The 17,000-nt window shown below is 43.1% G+C and overlaps 1 protein-coding gene across 7 annotated transcripts in view; it reads left to right on the plus strand.

Moving 5' to 3' along the window:
* Window positions 1–12,560: 12,560 nt before the first annotated feature.
* GRIA2 (glutamate ionotropic receptor AMPA type subunit 2) overlaps window positions 12,561–17,000 on the plus strand; it is a 94,762-nt gene continuing 90,322 nt past the window's right edge. For 6 of the 7 annotated variants that reach the window (XR_005859118.2, XR_003074714.3, NM_001111014.3 and 3 more), the window contains exons 1-2: window positions 12,561–12,993; window positions 13,095–13,235. Coding sequence is in view for 5 of the 7 variants with exons in the window: in NM_001111014.3 (NP_001104484.2) it covers window positions 12,906–12,993; window positions 13,095–13,235 (229 nt within the window). In the remaining 2 variants the exon portion in view is untranslated. The remainder of the gene's footprint in view (window positions 12,994–13,094; window positions 13,236–17,000) is intronic. The other variant, XM_015285277.4, reaches the window with a different exon arrangement.

Here is a 17,000-nt window from a genome sequence, read left to right on the forward strand (position 1 = left end):
CTTTTTATAAAAATACAAAGATTTGCTTAAAAAAAAAAAAATTCATCTGCGGTGCCAGAAAGATACAAAACCTAGTTCTTTACATAGGAGGATCTACGCTGGAATAAAGGAAAAATAAAATTCAGTCTTAAACACATACATTCTCATTGTTATAGTTGTGTCTCTACCGTTGCAGAAAATACCTGGGCTGCTTGCAGCATGCCCTTGCGTATTGACTGAGTTAGGAAATACGCATGCCTGTCCACCTCCCATAACCTGTCCTCACTCCTTCAGTGACAGTGGTAGACATGAGAAGAAAGTCATGTGGCTCTTTTGAAATGTTTCTGAAAACCCTTCATTGCTATGAATACATCTACTCTGAAGTCCTTGAAATGTCTGCAGGTAATGCAGACTTACCCAAATTAACTTTAAACTTGCTGTCTGGGGACTGCTAGCAATGCAGCCATGGCAACACGAGCAGAGGTGGGGAAGCCTACCTGCTGGTGTGGAAAAGCAATCAGAATTTGGTGCTAACCCCCACACAGATTGCTGCTGCCCTGGCTACCGTGCTTAGGCTTAAAGTTAGCTTATGGGAGGGGGGGGGGGGGTGGGGAGGGGGAGGGTGTTCACCAGTGAATATCTGTGTAATATAGACGAACTCCATGTGACGCATGATCAGATGGAGCTGGACTGTTTTCTTACACTGGTGATGTGAGAGATGCTGCTGTAAAATGTGTGTCTTGATGTCATGAAGCTCTTCTGTCATATTTAACTTCATGTTCTGACAAAAGTGTTCACTGGTAGTGCCAAAAATGAAACTCATCATGCTGAACCAATGCAAGTGTAAAAGAGTGAGTGGGATTTAGCCATCTGAGCATGAAGGAGATTGTCTGCTGCATCTTAGTCGTACAGACTATCACTTAAAAGTGCCATTCTTTTTAAAGCACAAACACTGGTAATGATGACTGTATCATAACCTTAAAATCATAGTACCACAAAACATCCCAAAATGGAGGGACCCCCAAGGGTAATCAAGTCCAACAACCGGCTCCACACAGACCACCCAAAATCCAAACCCTACGTCTGAAAGTGGTATTCAAATGCTCCTTGAACTCCAGCAGCTTGGGTCCATTCCCGTTGCCATGGGCAGCCTGTTCCATGCCCGTCCACTCCCTGTGAGGAGCTGTAGCTGCCATCAGGCCTCCCCTTGGCCTCCTCTGTCCTGGGCTGAACAAACCAATGGGACCTCAGCTGCTCCTCGTATGTCTTGCCCTCTAGATCCTTCTCCATCTTCCTAGTCCTCCTTTGAATGCTTTTTAATATTTTTATGTCGTTCATATGTTGGGGCATCCAGACATGCACACAATGCTCAAGGTGAGGCTGCACAGCACTGAGCAGAGGGGACAGTCCCTTCCCTTGCCTGATGGCAGTGCTGAGCCTGATGCACCCCAGCTGGCAATAAGCCACATAACATACTTTGAAAGAAGGAAGCATGAAGGCTGTGGAGCAGAAAGGATAGGGTTATGGATAACTGTTTTCCACCTGATGAATTCTTCAGGTTGTGGGAGTAGATCGGTTATTTTTTCATATGCATCTGTGCATGCCTGTTTCTTTCCATGAATATAACAGTAGGAATCGTTTTTCACTGAGAAAAGCAAAGTCAAGAGGTTATGGGGCCCAAGAAACCCTCCTGAGTATAGCAGGTCAAGCTGCTTTATCACTGCCCTCCACCAGGACTGTTCAGCTATGAGAGATTCTCCTGTAATGGTACAAATTGCAAGAAAAATCCCTGCTGAAACTGCTGCTGCTGAGAGGAAAAGCTTTGCATAGGTAGCCCCTTGTTTCTTTCTCTGCAACATGCATTGTGATAATCAATAGCACCATGTAACTTTTTTGTTCTGAGAAGTGCTCCTTTCATCAAACCAGTGCTATTTCCTCACCAGGATGCTTCTGCTGTCCCACCAGCATCTCTTGATGACTGGGCAAGGATCTGCACATCAACCTGATGGAGCCCATGAAGGCACACCAACTCTGATGCTCAGGAACAGATCAGTGATGACAGATGACAAGAAGATTCCTGGGTTTTCAAATTTTAATGCCAGCTGCCTCTTGTCATTTTAGCTGTGTCCCTTTAACTTAGAATATTGTGTTATTTGGATAAAAACTTGCTGCATGCATTGTAATTTCTAGTTCAATGTTTTGGATCATGAGTTCCTTGTCCAAAGCAGAATATGCAAGAAAAGTAGCTCACGTGACTTTTTAAAAATGTTGATTAACCTTCAAACTTGATTTTGACCCAGAGGCTTGGGAAATATATTTCTTAGTGTTTTATAAGCCCTATGTTGTCACAACAGATTTATCAGCGTGTCAAGCAGGCTCCTTCTTTCAGATTCATTTGTTTGTTTCTTTGATTCCCAAAGGCTGTCACATTGGGAAACATTAATTAACAGACTGGCTATTTCAAAGGCATAATGCTGGCAGGAGCTGGCTTTAAAGGCTGATGTCTTTGACCAGAGCCAATCCAAGATCGGCTTCTGCTTTGGATAAAGCTACCTGCTTGTGCTACTGACATGTCCTACTCACCCGCAACACTTTTGGGGTTGCTAAACCTTCTGGAGGGGTTTCAGGGTCAGGTGACTGCAGAAGCCATCTTCTTCTCAAGAAAATGCAAATAGCATACAGCATCCGCTGTGAGCTGTAATCAGCTTCATGGAATTAAGCTTTAATCTTTATCTGCTAATACTTCATATTTTCTTGTTGACTCACTGAAGGGAAAATTTCTTTTTAAAAAAACTTTCTTAAATGGAAAGACACACATACATAATGGTAGCAGAGGGTTGCACTGGCCCTCTACAGCCAAAATTGAAGTACTTGCTTGTTTTCTCTGGACTTAGAGCTTTTCTCTTCCTGTGATGATAAAGCCAGGAAGGCTCCAGAGCATCTACAGCTGTATGAGTGCTTGTGGCTATTGTACAGGAGCGCAGCAATTAACCCCATGTTTTGTACCTACCTTGGGTGGCTACACGTGCTTCAAACAGAAATAGAAAAATATAACTATGCTTCCCAAACCCTGTGCCTTAGCAATGACATGTTCATCACAGCTGCCACTTGACATTCTTTGCAACAGAGAGGCACAATGTTTAGAAAAATAGCTGCAAAATCACCATAGTAATATTCCCAGACTCTGCAGTTTCACAGGAGCATTTTATACCACTCTTGTAGAATTCTGACTGCTACAGATTTCACCGTGGGAGACTTTAAAAGAAAATCCGTATCCAATTTGGTAGCACTTTATTATATCATCAGTTACCTATAAGCATGCTTTATTGCTTTATTTATCATATGCTTCCATATTGTTCCCATTTCAGGAACAGCATTTTAAAATGGGAATTTTTCTAAGTATATGAGTTGTTAAAGCATGCTATAGTTTATCCTATCTTTTCCACAGGAATATAAGAAGGAGACAGTGTGTTTTACATTACTGTGTTCTTGCAGTGAGTTTACTAGTCTTCATGAAGAATGTCTTGATGAAATTAAATAGGTGGAAAAAAATTTCATGGAGTGTGCAAATGAAATAGCCAGGAATAAATCCATTTATGCAAGACTCACACTGAGAGGCTGATGAGCTTTGACAATTGGAATAAATTATTTTGGCTAGAAGGAGATTCCATCTTTTCAAGACAGGACAGCATTGAACCTTACAGTAGTTTTCAGTTTGCAACCGAACAAAACAGCTTTATGGAAATGACCGGGTAACCTTGTCCATAGTGACCTTGTATCTGTGCCATATAAGCATGCTCTCCTGCACTGTGTGCTTTCTACCAGTTCACGCCACATAATTGCAGCTGATGAAGTGATGTCTTCTTTGGCTGAGCAGCATGGTGATTGTTGCTGGCTGACATGTGGTACATGACTGAAGGCCCAACACCACATAGCCTAAGTCTGAACAGCTCTACTCTGAAAGTCCCAAGTGAGGGTCTGTAGCTAAGCATCATACCTAGTAACTAAAGAGAGACAAGGCTCTCTCCCCAAGACCTCCTGTGCAAATCTGGCAATTTATTTCCTTGATTTTTTTACCTTCTTCTACATTGACTAGCAATGCTACTTTCCTTTCAGCTAGTGGCCTTTTGTTTAGATTGGCTCTGTCTGGGCTAAAAATATTCTCTTGCTGTATATTGTACACTGCCTTAAGGCATTACTGTGATGCACACAAATAATTATAAAAAATATTTCAGTCTTAAAGGATAGTTTTGGTCATAGGCGGTAGTAATATCTATATTTATCATCCTGTAGTCTCAACATTTCTTGGTGCAGTCTGCCTCTGATTTTTGGTGCTTGATGTTCCCCATCATTTACATTGGTTTTACTGTATAATTGTTTCTGCTTTATTCTCAGAGGAGAATTGAACTCCCTTTATGTGTACATTCCTCCCTTTAATATTACTCCTTCCTTAAAATAACCAAACAGTTCCTTCCTCAGATCCAAACTCTGCAAAAGAATCTGCAGAAAAAGTGGTATATTCTAAAATGGTACATTTATTAGTTTAGAATTAGATGTACACACACATACATGTCCATACATAGTATAGTAGCATTCTTAGAACTAAGTTTTCATGAAAATAGATTGTCAGTATTTCACGACTGAATGGTATTATCCTTTTCAATTGTTAATACTATTGTTTGACAAGTATTTTTGAAGTATGACAACATTGTACTGTTTTTTTTTCCAGCCCCCTGCAAATAAGTCATCCTCTCCGATGACATCAAGTTAACTGTGGGCCGACAGATATGGAACCACAGGCTGGAGAAAGTCCTTCAGTTATACATTCAGAACAAATGTTATAATGTGCAATGCAGTCAACAGCTCCTTTTTAAAGAAAAACAGTGATTAGCTAGTACCAGGTTGTTAATACTAGCAGTGTTCTATTGCAGTTATATAAGTTAATTACTAGTAAAGGAAATGACTCTCATAAATGGGGTAACAAAAAGAATAGACATATTTTCTGAGGTTAGCTCAATATTTGAGATAGGAATCCCAGCTTAGGTGATACAATCTCTCATTTATAGGACAATAAATCCACACCAGCGTAGATGTAATCGTTGGGGTCTGGCTTATATGTAGGAAATTAAAAGTAAATTCTATCCATTTATCTTAATCACAGATAGCTTGCTGCCTTCTCCAGATGTAGGAAGCATAGCCTACACTCAAAAGAAAAGCTTTCCAGGAGCCCGGAAAGAGTGATGTTTTCCATCCATTTCACTTTGCTGCTGATCCATGTGATATTGTTGTAAATGGTTGTCCATAGGTATCACACGATTCTTTGTCAACAACACCAAACTGTCTGCTGTCCTAATGAGGTGGTGTATTGAGATGTGTTGTAATTAACATAAATAGAAAGTAATCAAGTGACAAATGGAAAAAGTGCCACTTCAAAACATACCATTCTGGTCCACAGCTTTTTAATCCCTCGATGCACTGTGCTGTGTGTGCTGACCTGAGATGAAGGAAGCCAGACATTTAAAAGTGCAGAGAACCCAGCTATCTGCACACATCCTTGCTCTGCATACATCTTGCTTGGGCAGTGCAATTAGCAAGCAATAAGGTAAGCCTCAGGTTAAATGGCAACTAAATAGACACTGAGAAAGGCCAGCAGTTAATCTCTATAACTTTCCTCTGCAGCATAAATGAAGTTTCAGTAAAGACAAGACTTGCATTGTTTCTGATGTCACAAATATTATCAGTAGAAAATGCATTGTAAGCTCTGCAATTAAATCCTATATTTGAAGCAATCAAGCAATTAGAAGAAAATTGTTTTCTGTGCATTTACCGAGACGTAGATGTAGATCTGGTCCTAACTGTGGAATTATGGGCCTCATGAGAACAGCTTGTTTTCCTTACCATTTTATTTTTTTCTACTGTAAAAGTTTGACATTAACACTGCCTATTATCACAACCAGTCACTGGGAGGATATGCCCATGCAGAGGTGAGACTAAAAATATCTCTTATCTGTACTGTGAACTAGTTCTGGGGCTGAGCCACTGGAGGGGTTCTTTGGAGCTAAAAATAAACTTTGGTTGAGCACAGCTCTGCACATCTCCATGATAACTCCAGTGGGCTACTTGACAAAATTATTTTCTCGAAAATTATTGATGTCAAACAAGTTAACAGGGAACCCAAAGGACATTTCTATTGCTTAAAGATCATAAAGATAAGGGTAAGATCTGATGTTTCACAGAACAGTCTTTTAATTGTATTTCCTAGTTTTGATAGGCTTTTTAAAAGAATAGTATAAAATGCCTGCAGTGGGTTATTAAACAAAAATATCTTTATATCTGCAGGATATTTCAAGAACAAAGAAATTATTATCTTGTCTCGGGCAATTCCAGCTATTCTACCAACTTAATTTATTCTTTAATTTTGCTGAGTCCTTGATCACCACAGTATAATTTCTGCAACAACATAACTTGTCTTTCACTTATTTGTGTAAAAAAATATTTTTTTCTAACATTTGCTGAAACATTTTTGTATGATTGATATCTTTTTTTCTGTTCTTTTTATAAAACATAATGGAATGCTTGATTGATCTGTGTTTAATTTCTTACTGTAGCTTAAGCCTTTATTTTCCTAGTGACAGAAGCCCTGACAAAACTATCAAATGATAGAAGCAATCTCAATAAGATAGATTGCACTAACGTAACCAGTGTTTAAACTATATCCTAAACATGAACAACTATATTTTTAAAAGAAATGTTATGGTTTGGAGTGGTTTTTTTTTGTTTTTTTTTTTTCACTTTTAGAAATTTGCACGCTCACAAAATAAAATATCCATCTTGAAACAATTAATCTACGACCTAATTTTCAGTTACCTGAGGACAAATAAAACCATATTACATTGCCAGGTCAGTATGAAGTGGTTATGCATGTGACTAGTGGTCTCCATATAAATGCCTGCACACCTTCTGATATTACCACCAGGCTCCGAAGGTTAACACGCGGGTAGAAGAAACAAAATGGCAGTTTCACTTACTTGCTTGGTGACTGCAGTGCATTTTGTTCTAGGTGGCAGTGGATGGAGTAAAAGGGCTGCATTGTTGTGTTATGTTTCTCAGGAGGCTGACAGCCGTTACAGTCACCCATGCCCTACTGAGCACTCTGAAGCTGGGCATGCCTCCAAGAGAAGGGGGTGGCACACAGCCCCATCCCCTTCCCAGCATGGGCTGCCGGCCCAGCTGGTCTCCAACTCAAAGTGGGGCCAACAGCAGTCGTTACAGTGTGGTCGTTACAGCCCTACTGGATGGTCATGGAGCTCCTGGCCTTCAAGCCCTGTGAGGAGGATGGAGGAAGTCCCATAGCTGTGAGTCCAGACAAGGTGAGGTAGGTAGGAGAGATCTATTCCTGTTTTGTGGGATATTAAGGAAAGCTGTCTAAAAAGGAGTTTAATGTAAAAGTTAGGAATTAATCTGTTCTGCTGTTGTTGAAAGCATCTTTGCAAAGCTTGTTTAAATGCTATCCTCAATCCTATAAGAGGTCATTAAACAAGTAATGGTATTGACAAACAATGCAATAGTTCTGTCAGGACTTCCCTTCTCTGTAACTCTTCAGTCTTCAGGAGCTAATTTTGTCTGGTCAGGTTATAAAAGGAAGTTGTGTCCTAGGTTCTTTGACTTTGTCAAGGTATCAGATTTGCAATAGGTTCAAGTTCTGAAAAGACATCTGATTTTTCCATGTTTCTAAGGTAGATAGAGTAGGCTTGTCTTTTATGGATAGTTTTTACAAATGAAATGCTAAAATAAGAATGCACCTTCTCCATGTTGAGGTGATCACTACACAGGCCATTTCCCATGCTCCGGTCTTTGTCCAGTATCCTTGCTTGAAATACTGCCTCAGCACTCAGTTCCTAAACGGCAGAAACAGCTTCCTACTGATCATAATGCTGAGTGCAGACATCAGAAATATTTGAGCAAGCATATACAAATATGTTGCTATCAGTGATACATATTAACCTTGTTTTTCAGTCTGACAATAATTTGCGGACTGGGAGCTGCTCCTCACTGGCATGCTTTGGGATTCTGAAGATGTGAAACCACCATGGTGCTTGCTGGTGATTGGTGATTGCTGAGGAAAAACAGCTAGCTGTAAGGAAATTGCTCCTGTTGTACAGAAAAAGGACCCAAGTCACAAGTGATAGAAAAATGAGTAACAGAAGTGCACCCTGGATGTCAGTAGAGAGTGGACTGTGATATTCTTATCAACTTATATTTTCCTTTAAACATTTTAGTGTGTGGCTTATGAACTCAGAGAATCCGATGGAGAGCTTATTTGAAAACTCCTGTACCTCAGCAAAGCATGGTCCATCAGTATATGAAATCCTAAGTCTTCGTCAGCCCCAAAGGACTTTTCTTTATGAATAGTGAGTGATGCATTTCTCACAGGTGACAGAATGGATACAAGGCTTAAAGAGGAGTTGCAGTGATTAAGAGCTGACCTGAAGAATGGGTGTAAGGTTCATATTTCAAACATAGATGTCAGTGTGGAAAAGGAATAAGAACATGATGAGAATAAAAAACAAGGCTAGAGTCAAGGCTGGCGCTGCTGATGGAACAGATGGAAAAGGTGGCAGATGAAAAGAGCTAGGATCAAGGCTGACTGTTGCAGTCTAAAGCAAAAATATACAACACATTTGAATTAGCTGTACTCCACAGGGGAAATATGGATGGTAAAATCAAAATAACATGAGAGGAGAAAAGATTCCAATGGCAATGCTTTGGAGAAACAGATGGAAAGCCAGGCAAGGATAAAGACAGCAAGAAAGAAGAGAGGTGAAATGTAAGTAGAAAATAATTAGAACAAGAATGAGAAATATATTCCCTGGAACTGAGATGAAGTGATGGACATTTTTTATCCCACTGAAACAATGGGAAGGTCTTGGCACTTCTAAAGAGAAGACATTGCCAGACAAGAACTATAGGTTTTGTATATATAGTCTAATCTGAAAGGATTCCTTTTTTTTTTTTTTTTTTCTCCCTGGAATCTTAATAATGCCATTTGCTATAATCTCAGTAGGAAAAACTGAAGTAATCTGTAGCGGATTTTCTACACACATAGATAGCTCTACATGCATGGGATTTTATCTGCAAAATAAATTTAACATTTCTTGCAAATAGCTTGCAAGTAACTCACATAAATATAATGAATAATTCCCAATTCACTATAAATTCCTCATATTTGTTCATCTAAACAAGTACAGTGAAAGCTATACAGCAAAAGGAACATAAGTTTCCTGATTATCACTAATTATTTCACATTATTTATACCACTGGATAGAGATGTCTACTTTCATTATCAGAATCGCATCATAGGAGTTAGCATAAGCTATTTCTTAGTGCCGATCATCACCAGGTTTATGTACTGTTAATGAGAACAGGACATGTTTGTTAATCAGCAGAGGAAGCAGAATGAGCATGGGAGATCAGGATGTACTTTTTATTTTTAAAAGGACTCTTGAGATACAGCATGAACATATGGGACTAAACAGTTTAAGAAAGATTTGGAACTCAAAATTTTGTTGGTATTTGCAAAGGTTTTTCAGATTTCAAAAATCCAAAGACAATAGTTTTTGCATAGGGAAGAATTTCTCGACCAGCCATAGAATCAAAGGCTTCATATGTTTGTGCAGCATTTTTGCACCCTGCAAACATGGCATATTCACATCATTTTTTCTAATAAATATTTTTACTGTGAAAATTATTCCAAGCATATAAAACAAAGAAGGTAAGGCCAGATGGGACCACCATAACCATTTAATCTGAGTCTTGCTAAGCATGTACTTTGCATACAGAAGTATGTACTCCACAGTCATTCCTGACTGGTAAGTATATGGAGTAAGCACTACACGTTTCTGACTTTGAAGCTCAAAATTCCCCTTTGTGAGTAATTCCTAAGTTTCTGTCTATGTCTTCTGTGCACCAGCTGAAACACGAATTTCCTTGAACCCTCTCAGCCGGGTCTGTGCCAGGATGAATCACTGAGGATATGTGTTCCAGATAAACTCCTTTTTATTTTGGACTAGTACATAGGTTAGCCCTTTTAGCTTCCTCACCAGCCTCTGCTGTGTGTTCAGACTATCATCGATTGGAATCTACTAGATCAAATACAGCCATTATCATATCTCGCACCCTTTGCAATAGGTAGTAAATCTCTCCCAGACCTTCTATGAAATCTGGATTAGGTACTTAGCCTTTTTAGGGGGTTGACATCTTATTATTGGATATCTGGCCTTCTGTCATCTGTCTTTGTTTTCATTGTTATTGCACAGCTATGTTCCTTTCAACAAGTGATTGATGCTTATTATTAACTGTTCCCCTGTTGATGCTTTGTTCAGATTCAGAACTAATGCATTTTTATATGAGCTTTTATTGTGGATTTAGAAGAATGCATGTGAAAATATAATCTGATTTTACTTGCCTCTTGCTGGATTCTTTTGCTTTTCTTGTGAAAAAAAAAAAATGAATATAATTCCCAGTAATGTGTCTAATTTTTATTTTATGTGCAGTGTTAATGAGTATGTCTATTCTTAGTACACGATCATAAATTATTATCAACTGTAAATTCCTTTTTTTCTCCATTGCCCACTTGTATCTTTTCAATTAGCATAGGACTTTTAAAAAATGTACTATTGCAGAAAGCTTTATTTTATCATTAGCATTTTTCCTTGTTAATAAATTCTGATTAAACTGCTTTCTTGCTGATTCACTAGCCCATGTTGTCCTTTTGGAGTTACTCATCTCAGTTGAAAACTTCTATTTTTTGCTGGCACCCCAGCATATGGCCACATAACTATTAATTTGACATTCTTTTTTTCTACGTGTTCTGACATGACAGTACAATATTATTGTATTATATATAATTGGAATATTATGCACATACATGGACACACACACACACAATTATTTAATGGAAGCATAGCAAATCAACGGCCAGAGCTGTGACTGCCTGGCAGTTATTAACTCACCACAGATAAGCTGTGCAAAAAATCCCAGCTGTAATTGGTAAATAAATTCCTATTCTGGTCACTGTTACATGACCTAACTGCTACTTGATGTTCTGTAGGGCTCAGATTTGACTCAGGTGAGTTTGCCTGCCATGTAGTGCCTGCTACAGCAGGATCCAGAGTCAGTTTGGCATTGGTAATAGTCCAGGAGAAATAATTAAATCACATTTTACTACCTAACCAGATAAAACATATATCACCATGAATTATTCTTACCATTTCTGACAAAGGTCTCCATGTGCATGTGGAACAGTGCTGTTCTCTAAAATATAACACAATGAAAAAAACAACAATAAACAAACAAACAAACAAACAGCTGAAAGATTTAAATCCTTTCCGTACCTATAATGACAATTAGTTCAAAGAGTGGGGGTTTTGTAGTTTTCAACTGGCACCATTGTAGTTATGTTTTTAAAAATACTTAAGTTCATTATGCAGCTAGAATGTGAACTCTGAATTGGCATAAAGGTTGTTTTTTTTTTTCTTTTCTTATAAAATATTAAAATACAATATTCCAGCCATGATCTTTGCTGTATTTTAACCTCATTTGGTATGCATAAGGGGACTCTTCCTTACCCAGACTTGGATAAAAGGAGCTTATGCTTCTGATCAAACTGTGCTCCTGTTAAAGGAGATTGACAACATGGCACCAAATCATGTATTAAATGTGAATACTTGTATGTTTAATTGCCTGACTGTCTAAATGCAAGCTTTCCTCTGACACCGTTCTCTGCCAGCCACCACAGCAGTACCGCTTGTCTTTTTCAGGATCATCTCTTTCTGAGGTGGGAGAGAGATAATGACAGAATTGCAGACAGAAATTGGTACAAAATTTACAGGTGAAATGACTCAAGTGAAACTAATTTAGTGATGGGCAGAGGGCCTCAAAATGCCTGCTTCCTGTACATTCAGGTTATGCACTTATTTGGACATCTGAGTGTCTGAAGATTTGAGATCTTCCTTTGTCTCTGGAAAGGAGAATCAAGACAATTAAATAATAACACTTTTAAGAAAAAAAGAAACACAATGCACAATCAGCATTTTTTCCTACATGGGCATTGCTTCTCTATGTTAGCAAAAGTTAAAACAAAGACAAAAACAAAAAACCTTTGAAATATAAACCTGCACATAGCCATTTTGTAGGACATTTCTTGTCATGGCCACTGTGCTGTCAGACTGCTTGTAGGAACAAGATGCGTGTGCCCACGGGTGTGCATGTGTGTCGGAGACCGACTTTGTGTCTGGTGACAAATGTCACATCTTGCACGTCCACCTAACGTAGCCGGGACTCATCCTGAGGAGTGAATCTCCCTAACATTCAGCGTCTCCCGACGGGGGCTGCGGGCGGCAGAGGGCTGAGCACCCCGCTGGGGGCTTCGGGGCCCCTCCGCTCCCGGCCCCGGCCGCGCTCCCGCGGTGCCGCTGTCCGCGGTGCTGAAGGCCGCGGCCGGCCCTCGCCGTGCCCGCGCTCGGAGGGAGGGGCTGCAGGGCGCACGCTCCCGCGAGTCTCCCTGCCCGCGCAGGCGCGCCGCCGGCGGAGGGAGCGCGTGTGAGGGCAGGGCCGGCCCGGGAGCGCTCAGCAGTGGGAGCGCAGCGGCGCCGCCGCCGACGGCACGCGGCCACCCGCCCCCCGCTTATTTCCGGAGCCGGGACGAAGAGTAGAGCGGCGGAGGCAGCTCGGGAACGGTGTCTCCCGCTCGCGGTGCCCGGCCTCGGCCTCGCCTCCCTGCCCAGGGTCTGCTCGCAGCCCCCGGCCGCTCGACCGGCGTGCGGAGGATCGAATTCGGCGGCGGCGGAGGAAGGAAGGAAAGAAAGAAGGAAGGAAGAAAGAAGCGCCGTTTCTGTGGCTTTGTGGATGCTCTCCTTTTCCTGGAAATGCAAAAGATTATGCATATTTCTGTCTGCCTGGCTCCCGTGTTGTGGGGACTGATCTGGGGGGCCCATTCCAACAGCATACAGATCGGTAGGTGCCCGCGGCCGCGCCCCCCGCCCCGTGCCCTGCCGGCCCCTCCGCCTGCCCTGCGGCGCGGCGCCCCGCCGCCTGACGCGTATGTTTGCCTGCAGGGGGGCTGTTCCCGAGGGGCGCCGACCAGGAGTACAGCGCGTTCCGGGTGGGCATGGTGCAGTTCTCCACCTCCGAGTTCAGGCTCACTCCCCACATCGACAACCTGGAGGTTGCCAACAGCTTCGCCGTCACCAACGCCTGTGAGTACCAGGGCGGGAGGGGCCGCCGGCGCCAAGCGGCTGAAGCTGCGGCAGCGCCTGGCCCGGCCCCGGGGAAGGTGGGCGCCGGGTCTCCGTGCGCCCCCCGGCGCCGGCGGAGCCTTAAGATGGAGCCCGCCGCCCCCGCCGGAGCGCCGTCAGCCATCTTACCGCGCCGCGTCGCAGCCCGTCACCGAGGCCCCGCACGGTGCGGAGCGGAGCGGTGCGGGAGAGCGGTGGGGTTCTGCCCCGGCCCCGCCTCGGGCGCGGCCGTACGCGTGCAGCGGGACGCGGAGCACGTGCGTGGCCCCGGGGGGCGGCGGGCGAGGGGAGGAGAGAGAGAGGGGGCGTGCGGTTGCCGCTCTCGGGGCCGGAGGCGTTCCGCCTTTCCCCGCTTCCAGCTGCAGCGCGGTCGGCGAGGACCTCGTTCCTTGCCAGCCGCTCCAGGGCGAGTTTCCCTGTCCCTCGTACAGGGTGCTGAAACCGGAGGTCGGTTATCAGCCTGAGCGTTTTCCCTGTTTTATCGCTCCTCCAGCTCAGCTACGCGAAGGTAGTGAGGTGCTGTCTCGGCACACGCTGGGATAGGTGGTGCAGGAGCTCAGCCCAAGGAGCATACGTGGGGATATAAGGGTACAGCACACAGAGATGACGTCCAAAAGGTGGAAACGTGCAGCAACCCCAGTAGGGCTGTGGCCTTTGCGGGCTGCTGGAGAAGCTCAGCCACCCACTGAGCGAGGGTCTGCAGCAAGCTGATCAGCATGTGGGGAGGATTTGCAGTGTGCAAAATCCTCGGTGAAGTAAATTGTGGTGTAGTGTCCTAGATGGCATTCTGTATAATTGTCATGGCCCTGGCATGTTCTTCAATGCTGTGGAATTGGTGAAATGTGTAAAACATGGGAAAAAGTGTTCCTGCTAGTACTAAAGACAGCTCTGTCCTGCCTCCTCCATGTCATGTGTGCCTGTGTCAAAGATTGAGTCCATTGGAAAGTTGAGGAGCTGTATTTCCCCCAGTGTGTTCATGCACCTGCTTGGTTCCTGACCTGTGCTGCCTTCCATGGGTGGCTCTGCTGGGTGCAGGCTGCAGCCAGGGGCTTTAGGGCTACAGGCAGGAGGGAGGCATGGGCTCTCCTCCGTCTGAGCCTTGTTCGAGGCTTCAATCACAGTGAGCACAGAGCTCAGGCATGAGCTCTTTAGGCACCTCAGCTGCTGCTGATGGCTGAGCAAGGTTACCTCAGCTTTGGGCTCTGGCTGACAAGTGAACCATATGCTGAAAGTATGGCAGTATTCCCTTGGTTGCCTTCCAAGAAAGGTGTGGTTGGAGGGAAGGGAATTCTGAAGACAACAAGCAAAATTCAGCAGTTGCTGAATTTTCAGAGCGCTGAATGCATGAATGTTTAAGGAGGCTCCATTTTATTTCTCTCCTTTATCTTTTCTCTTGGAGTTGTTCTTGTTTAATGTGTTGAAAAACTGGCCGATTGTTATTTCAAGAGTAGTGTGTGAGGAGCCTACCCCCAAACCCAGCACAGCCAACATCTGAGCACTGTGAGTGCGAAGAATGCCACAGAAATGCAGGATAACGTGAAGTGAGAACACCTCAGTGTCTGCCTCCATATTTCACTCCAGCGAGTGGTTTTCCTTAAGCAGCAGCAGGCTTACACATTGGCAGAGGCGATGCCCTCTTTCTGCCCGAAGGAACGCGGTGAGTGCTGCCGCGCGGTGCCGGCGCAGCCCCTCCCCGCTCCGTACCCCCACCAGGCCGGGCCCGCGGCCAGCAGGTGGCAGCCGGCGGCCACCCGGGGCCCACCGCTCCCCCGCCTGCCCGGGGAGAGCTCACGCTGCCTTCCGCCTGGGAATAAACAAGGAAAAAGAAAGGAACCGCGCAGCTATCTAAAGGAGGCTTCCGACTTCTAGTATTAGCTCATCTACGGAGCAAAGAGTTTGTAGATGAACGAGTTGTGTTGCCGGGATTGCTTTTGGATCGGGTTTCTAAACTTGCATAAAAGAGGGGGCAGTGCTCATACATGGTTAAGGGATGTTTGCACCCGTGTAAGACCACTCAGTGACTGGAGGGTACCCAGAAGTGTGGCAGAAGAGGACTGATGCTCTGCTTCTTGGTGCTGTAGTGGACACGTTGTTGTACCTTGTGCAACAAAGCGGTCATTTTGAATTGTTGGACTGTTGCAAGGCTGTGTTGACAGGTCATCAGGAGTCACTGCTGTCATCTAATAGCAGTTTGACACCTCGCAGGGCAGCAGCATCAGGAGGTTTCATGTTTTTGAGGGAGGGATGGATCTTTCTGTAGGCTGATGGCACAATTAGAAGAGCCATTCACTGCTGTGACCGTAATTACATTCTTCCAGAGCAGCGGGTTGCACTTACCTCTCTTTGAGAACTCATGGTGATTCAGAGGGTGACAAGCTAGGTAACAGAAGCACATATTAGCAAAGCAGTTCACTCTGTCAGAACCTCCTTGGCTTGTACCAGCTGGGGCAGAGGTACAGCAAGCACTGCAGGTAATTCATGGGGAGCTGGGTGGTGTCCAAAAATTGGACTTTATTGTCCTTCAGCTAAGTGTAATTGAGTCTAAGCTAACTGGGTAAGGGCTGATGATCAGCAGCATCAGATTTTCATTAAAAAATTGTTAATTCTATCAAAAGAATAAACCTAGTGAAGGTGAAATCCTCTCCTCTTAAACCATCCAACCTGAACGGGGATAGTTGCATTACGTATGCATGTATTTTTAGACTGAAATGATATTGGAGTCACCTAAAGAGAAGTCTCCTGTGGACTACTATAAAACCTTCATAACCCTAACAAGGTTTTCGTATAGTGGTTCCAGCACAGAGATAATGTATGAATGATCTGAGATGTTTCATTCTGCTGGCTCAAGAGCCAGTGTTGTTTTTCTGTCTTAAATCAAGTCTTACAGTTCTGCAGGGATCACTGCACCATGACATTGTGACAAGGGGATGCTGATTCATGCATAAACCTTAGACCCTTTCGTTATATCTTCAGCAGCTTTGAAAACGTATGAATATCTAGCATGTTGCAACTTGTGAGTCATTACAAAGATTTTCCCAGCCATTTTGGAATATAATGCTAGAGATAGCATCCTTAAAGGAATAGCATGCAGAGTCCTGCTGGCAAGATAGTTAAAGAATAAGCCAAAAATATATCCTGTGGTGGTAACGATGGAACAAGTTTAGATGTATTTATTTGAATTTAAATTACTGAGGACTGAGCCCAGATGTATTTTGCAATGAGAGATTAAAACTGACTTTGAAGGAAAGGAGGAATTTATTAAATGCTTATGTTTCAGTTAATTCATGTTCCTGGTCCTTCTCATTTCCTTTTCACTGTAAAACATTTCTCAGGCTCAGTGAATGCACATGAAATTTCTATACCCCCTTGTAATTAAAATGGAAAAGATCAAATGGACTTCTGTAATAACATATTATCTTCAAAGAAGGTTGTAGCTTGAAATAGGAACTATTATGTTTTTCCTGCTTTTTAAAAGCACTTCTCCCTTAAAAATCAAGCTCTGTAGCAAACCTTGAACATTTTTCCACTCATGAGAGTTATACCTAAAGAAACCTGGGGTATTTGTTGCATGACCATGCTGTCCCTGATGGGTCTTCTTGCTCCTGGCTCATAGAGAATTTTCATGCATGTGTGATACATGATATTTTCATATCATGTGTGATACAATTGTGAAAGCTCTGGCTTGGCTGCTCAACTTCTTAGATTTATATTGTGTGATTATTGCAT

This window comes from Gallus gallus, chromosome 4 (assembly GCF_016699485.2).
Source record: "Gallus gallus isolate bGalGal1 chromosome 4, bGalGal1.mat.broiler.GRCg7b, whole genome shotgun sequence".
NCBI classification, from domain to species: domain Eukaryota; kingdom Metazoa; phylum Chordata; class Aves; order Galliformes; family Phasianidae; genus Gallus; species Gallus gallus.